The sequence below is a fragment of the Oncorhynchus nerka genome, linkage group LG18 (assembly GCF_034236695.1).
Source record: "Oncorhynchus nerka isolate Pitt River linkage group LG18, Oner_Uvic_2.0, whole genome shotgun sequence".
NCBI classification, from domain to species: Eukaryota; Metazoa; Chordata; class Actinopteri; order Salmoniformes; family Salmonidae; genus Oncorhynchus; species Oncorhynchus nerka.
Window position 1 is genome coordinate 51,838,219 of NC_088413.1, and position 6,000 is coordinate 51,844,218.

At 43.6% G+C, this 6,000-nt stretch overlaps 1 protein-coding gene across 1 annotated transcript in view; it reads left to right on the plus strand.

Moving 5' to 3' along the window:
• Positions 1-5,702, plus strand: part of LOC115146062 (sodium/potassium/calcium exchanger 4-like) — a 78,370-nt gene extending 72,668 nt beyond the window's left edge. Inside the window, exons 12-17 of the mRNA XM_029687835.2 lie at positions 265-421; positions 584-750; positions 1,044-1,158; positions 1,304-1,416; positions 1,560-1,625; positions 1,775-5,702. Coding sequence (XP_029543695.1) covers positions 265-421; positions 584-750; positions 1,044-1,158; positions 1,304-1,416; positions 1,560-1,625; positions 1,775-1,927 — 771 coding nt within the window. The 3' untranslated portion in view covers positions 1,928-5,702. The remainder of the gene's footprint in view (positions 1-264; positions 422-583; positions 751-1,043; positions 1,159-1,303; positions 1,417-1,559; positions 1,626-1,774) is intronic.
• Positions 5,703-6,000: the final 298 nt, after the last annotated feature.

The following is a 6,000-nucleotide window of genomic DNA, read 5'->3' on the forward strand; positions in this document are numbered from 1 at the left end:
CACTTAAGTTTTGATAGGTGGCCTGCATGCTTCAGTCATACTTGCCACATCATATGATCACTGTATGTGTCTCTATTGGTCAAAATATCCTGGGGGATATTCATCAAAAGTTACAAGAGATAGCCCATTAAATAGCATGTGGGCCACTAAATCACTAAATCAGGTATGTGATGTTGCTACTACCACTGAGTGTGTGTGTGTGTGTGTGTGTGTGTGTGTGTGTGTGTGTGTGTGTGTGTTGCGTGTGTTTGCGTGCGTGAGCAGCAACAGAGGCTGGTGCAGGCGTCTAACGGTGTGGACAACGAAACCATGGTGATCACTGATGGTAAACCTGAGACCTTGGAGAACGGCACCGTACCAGAGGACAAGACTGCAGAGGAAGAGGAGGGAGAAGCCCTGAACTCACCCTTCACCATCCCTGGTGGGTGTATGCGTGCCTGCATATGCATGTATGGGTGTAATGGCTTCCATTACATTGGCTGCTACACCAATAAACTACTTTCACTACTACTCAAACTGAACGCTAAGCCCCTTAAGCGTACTTCAATGGTTGTAAGCTGCTATTTCTTGTTCCCTCCACCAGGGGGCTGCATGGAGAAGGTGAAGTGGCTGATCTCCTGGCCCATCCTGTTGCTGCTCTACTTCACTGTGCCAAACTGTGCCAAGCCTCGCTGGGAACGCTTCTTCATGCTCTCTTTCTTCCTCTCCACCGTGTGGATCGCCGTCTTCTCCTACTTCATGGTCTGGATGGTGAGACACGTTGGAGATTCTTTAGAGCTTACGTGTCACTGTCGTTTTGTGGGAGACGCAAAGAAACACTGAGCAATTTGATTGTTTTTGCAACCGGAGTTGAAAAGTCCCAACTTTATAGAAATGGTCAGTGACGAGACTCCACGATAACCAATCGGGTAGGGAAGCTCTCTCCTCTAGTCTCCTCTAGTAGCAAGCTGTGCTGGATATACTACGAACTATGCTACCATGCGTTTTGCATGCTATTTGGAAGATTTCTGTATAATCTGTTCAATGTGTGACTGTGTGCGCAGGTCACCATAATTGGCTACACTCTGGGCATCCCTGATGTGATTATGGGCATCACCTTCCTGGCAGCTGGCACCAGTGTCCCCGACTGTATCGCCAGCCTTATTGTTGCTCGTCAAGGTACAGCACCACTCTCCCCTCTCTCTCTCTCTCTCTCTCTCTCTCTCTCTCTCTCATCTTCACATTGTTGAGTACAGTACCAGTGTACAGTATACTTTATGGTCTGTACAGGATTTTCCATATCTTAATCTCGATCTCTCTCTAGGTCTTGGGGATATGGCGGTTTCCAACACCATTGGTAGTAATGTCTTTGATATCTTGGTGGGACTGGGGCTCCCCTGGGCGATACAGACCATGGCTGTGGACTATGGCTCTGAGGTAAAGGAAGCACATCCAGGAACTGTTTGCCCTCATGCCTCTTGATCCCGATCTAGACCTCAGATTATTTATCTCTATTTATCTCTCTCTCTCCATCTCTCTCTCCCTCTCTCTCTCTCTCTCTCTCTCCTATATATATATAGGTGATGATCAACAGCAGAGGGCTGCTCTACTCTGTGGTGCTGCTTCTTGGCTCTGTGTTTCTGACAGTGAGTTAAATGAGATGTTTCTCCGTTTTGAACTTTGCACTCTCTCCCACTCTCTCTCTCTGTGTGTGTGTCTCTCTCTGTCCCTTCTTCTCCCTCTCCCATGATCTCTGTCTCTGACACTGTTTCTTCTTTCCCTCTGTGCCCTGCAGGTTCTGGGGATCCATGTGAATCATTGGAAGTTGGACCTGAAGCTGGGTGTGTACGTGCTGGTGATGTACGTCATATTCCTGTGTTTCTCCATCATGATCGAGTACAACGTCTTCACCTTCGTCAATCTGCCCATGTGTCTGGAGCAGCTGTAGGACGGCCACTGGACCAGAACGGGAGTCCCTGCTGAGTTATAGACTCAAACAGCCCTCTGGATCTAAACTTAATCGCTAACTAACACAATCATTTCTATAATTGTACATTTCCACATACACTTATTTTACACACTCCTTCCCCATTCCAGACGTATTTGTCTGCCCTTACTATACCCCTTTTACGTTCCTCCACTATCTATCCATAATGTACAGTTCCCTAGATCTTTACATTCATCCACAATATCCTCTGTCCCCCAAACAACACTACCTACACATGCTTTTGTGCTGTCAATTAGAGGAGGAGATACGAACAGAACCGTATGGATTCTCCTTACTAACTCAGAGGAACAGATGGCTATTCTGTCTTTCCCTGCAGAGCGCATATCACCATCAGAAGGAAAGAAACACAGCTCACCTCTAAACAGAACCCACCTGCTTGAAACCCTCCTAGTCTCTACAATATATCCCTGGACCACCATGACACTACCTTCCTCGTCTGTTTGTATCTCATCCGGTCTGGGAGGACCCGAGCAGCCCTCTCCGTATATTTATGAATTCTTCATTTATTGCCATTTTGATTTATTCTATTATTGTCTTTCTTTGGAAGGAAAACGAACATACATTTCATGAACATATTGCACTTTAGATGTTTCGTGTGAAAATAATTAGAGTATATATATGGCATATAATATATTATATTTTTACGATTCAACGTTCTAGTTCCTCCTTTGTGTGGTGCAGTAAGGAGAGAAAGGGAGAAGGCAGCATCCTCTTTCTCTCTGGCAGGGAGTGGAGAGTCCAGGGGAGAACCTGTGCTTCTTCTGTTTCTGGACACTCTCCAACTGCAAGAAACTGCTGACCAAGACAAGACTGACACGCCATGTTCCGTATTTGAGTGTGAGTGGAAGTAGGTGAGAGATTGCAAGAAAGGGAGGGGGAGTGTCTATTAGTATTCAGCTCCACTGTGGAGAGGAGAAAACCTCTTGGGAGACTGTGTCCCCCTTGGTGCTTGGTGGATGAGGATTTTACAGATGGCTTGAGTGTACGGGGAACAGGACTTGGGCCCTTTGGCTGAGGAAAAGCATGGATTTATTTTGGCATACTGTTGGAGGATCCAGAGCCAGGCTCGTACGCCTGAGTCGTGTTGATTTGTTTAAAAAGAAAAAAATGCATTGTGTATTTGATATCTTCAGCTCCTAACAAGGCCAAGTCTTGTACTCTGTTCAGTTCCTCTCCTCCCTGTGCACCAGTCTGTCTGTCTCAGAGGGCTGAAGAGCTGCTGCTGCCCCCCAGTGGTCTAAACAGAGTGGATCCCTATGCCACTGGCTGTGGTTGCTATGGGAGTAAGTATTATTGTGACACAAACCAGGAAGGATACAACCATGACCGGGACCATGGATGGGGATCTGTGCTGCACAATGGCAAACGTATTTATGTTGTGTGTGTGTGTGTGTTTCTGTAAATATGACCCGACATGCACAAGCTGAGGTCCTCTCGTCGTGATCCCCGTGCTTCTTTTCTTCTGCCAGTCGGGCAAGGTGGGATGCAGTTCCTGCGTAGATATTTTAAACTGCTTCCTTCTCTCCCCCTTACCCTGCCCCAAATCATCCTTCTCCTCCTTCGCCTCCTCCTGGCTCTCTCTTTCTCTGTGATTATGTCTTCTCTAAATGCATGATGGGACGCGAGGCAGTGTTTATTTATTGCTCCCCAGAGCAGAAGCTTAGTGGGATGGGATAGGATCATCACCCTGTTCGTCCATCCGTCGACCTCCAAATATTGGCAGCTACGAGTCGAGTCGCCCTCTGCCCATTTGACTGACTTCTTGACCTCGTTATGGGTCTTGTTCATCAGGGCACACAAAGGAAAACGTTTTGAAACTAAAAGGAACATTTCTTATAGGACAAGTCTTAAGTAGTGGCTCCCTGTTTCAGTCCGTTTTCTTCTGTTTGGTGCCTAACGAACACGACCCAGTTCAGAGGTTGCTGTGGGAACAGAGGGTGGAGTCTGTATCGGTGTCAGTCGTGAGTGTGTAGGGTGTTGGTGGTGTATCGGTGTTGAAAAGTGTTGTCACTGTTTTCTGTGTTGAAAAGCAGACATTGGATGCAGTGTGTGGTATATATAATATAAACACATGTATGCAATCTCAATAAAAAGAGGACCAGGCAAGGATGATACAGCATATTATGCATTAAAAATGGTTTTATTGAAGATGCTGAAGGCATTCATACGATACAAGTACAAGCAAACACTTATGCACACACAAACACACATGCACTTGTCAAATGTTTACTCCATACTCACACATGCTTACGCACGCACGCACGCACGCACGCACGCACGCACGCACGCACACACACACACACACACACACACACACACACACACACACACACACACACTCTCTGTGGTAGTTTCTGGTGCAATAACAAATGAACTCAACCCTGTTGTGTTATGTAATATATAATGAAATATGCTATTTAGCAGATGCTTTTATTCAAAGCGACTTAGTCATGCATGCATACACTTTACATATGGGTGGTCCCGGGAATCGGACCCACTATCCTGGCGTTGCAAACGCCATGCCGGGATGGGAGCTCTACACCTGTATTTGTCTTGTGCAACTCTTCTGAACTCCAAGGACATTTTGAAAAGTAGTCTTGGAGAAAGTGGCCATATATTTCACTTTTAAATCTCACTTCATTTATTCCATTCCTAAAACGTTATTCTATTCATGTGATGGCAAAATCATTTTTTTTTGCCATGGGTTTTAGTTGTTGTTATTACATATTAACTAAGGGATGTGTATTGTGTCATTTTAACAATACATTTTGAAATGAATGGAATAGTCAATATCTTTTAAGTTTCAAAATGTATTATCACTAGGTGGGGATGAGGCTCTCCTGTAGGGTCAGATCCATGTTGTCAGTAAGCACTGCACTGCACTATACTGATGTTGATTATAGCTCTGTATGCATACAGTGTCATATCTCACTAGATACCCACTGCTGTTGTTTACCTGTCAAAGAGAACTTGAGTGGAAGTGACCACAAACTTGACTGCACTGCAGAGCATGCATGAACACAACACACACATACATTCACTTGTTCATTGCACTCACACACACATACACTCTTTGTTTCTGTTGTTACATACACAATTATGTACAACCTCTTGAGTAAATGTGACCTGGTTCACTGTGAGCGAAGGGTCATAAGGTCATTCATCCAAATTGATAAAGACCTTTTGGTATGGAGTTATTAAGAAAACAACTTAAATTTAAGACATTGGTGTGTAACTTGAATGTATTTGTCTTGCTATAAGTGGATGTATCCAACCAATGCATTTTACTGTAAAGCAATAATCATCTAAATATTTTAAAATAATTCTGTATATTGTTATATGAATCATGATTATCTAAAGAATCATATGGTGGACACATTAAATAATACTGTTCATAAATGCCTATGGTTCTCTCTAAATGTATTTCTTTGATCCCGTAATGCACACTTATTTTATGGTTGATGGCTTGAATGGTATTGTATTGTTATGGAATTGACTCCACTGTGAGGTCAAAGATGGTTTAGAAAATCTGTGGTGAGATTTCTGATCCAGTATTGTCTTTATTCTCACAAAAAGAAAACCCAAATATAAAACATCCAAGGTAAGTGACAATGATTCATAACGCAGATTAGATGACTGATGGGGCACTGTTTTGAAGCCACTGCGCCTCCCATCTTTGCACTCCCCAACCATTGTCAATAATAAATAAATGAATGTCTACATTTGTTTTTGCCACGTTTATTCTATAACAGACACCTTTTATGCATACTTTTCAATTATATTATACGAGCTAAATATGCAAATACGTTTTTTAAATGTTTTCCTTAAAGTATAATTGTTTAGGAAGTATGCTATTCCCAATACAACAAAAACATACTTAAATACATGCATGTCCTTCTGTCCTTGAAACATTTAATTGAAATACTGTAGACTTCCATTCATTCCTGTGGAGGACTGCTTCTCCTGAGGAGGGCCAATATGGCCGACCGGTGGCTTCAAAGCCTCTCATTGGC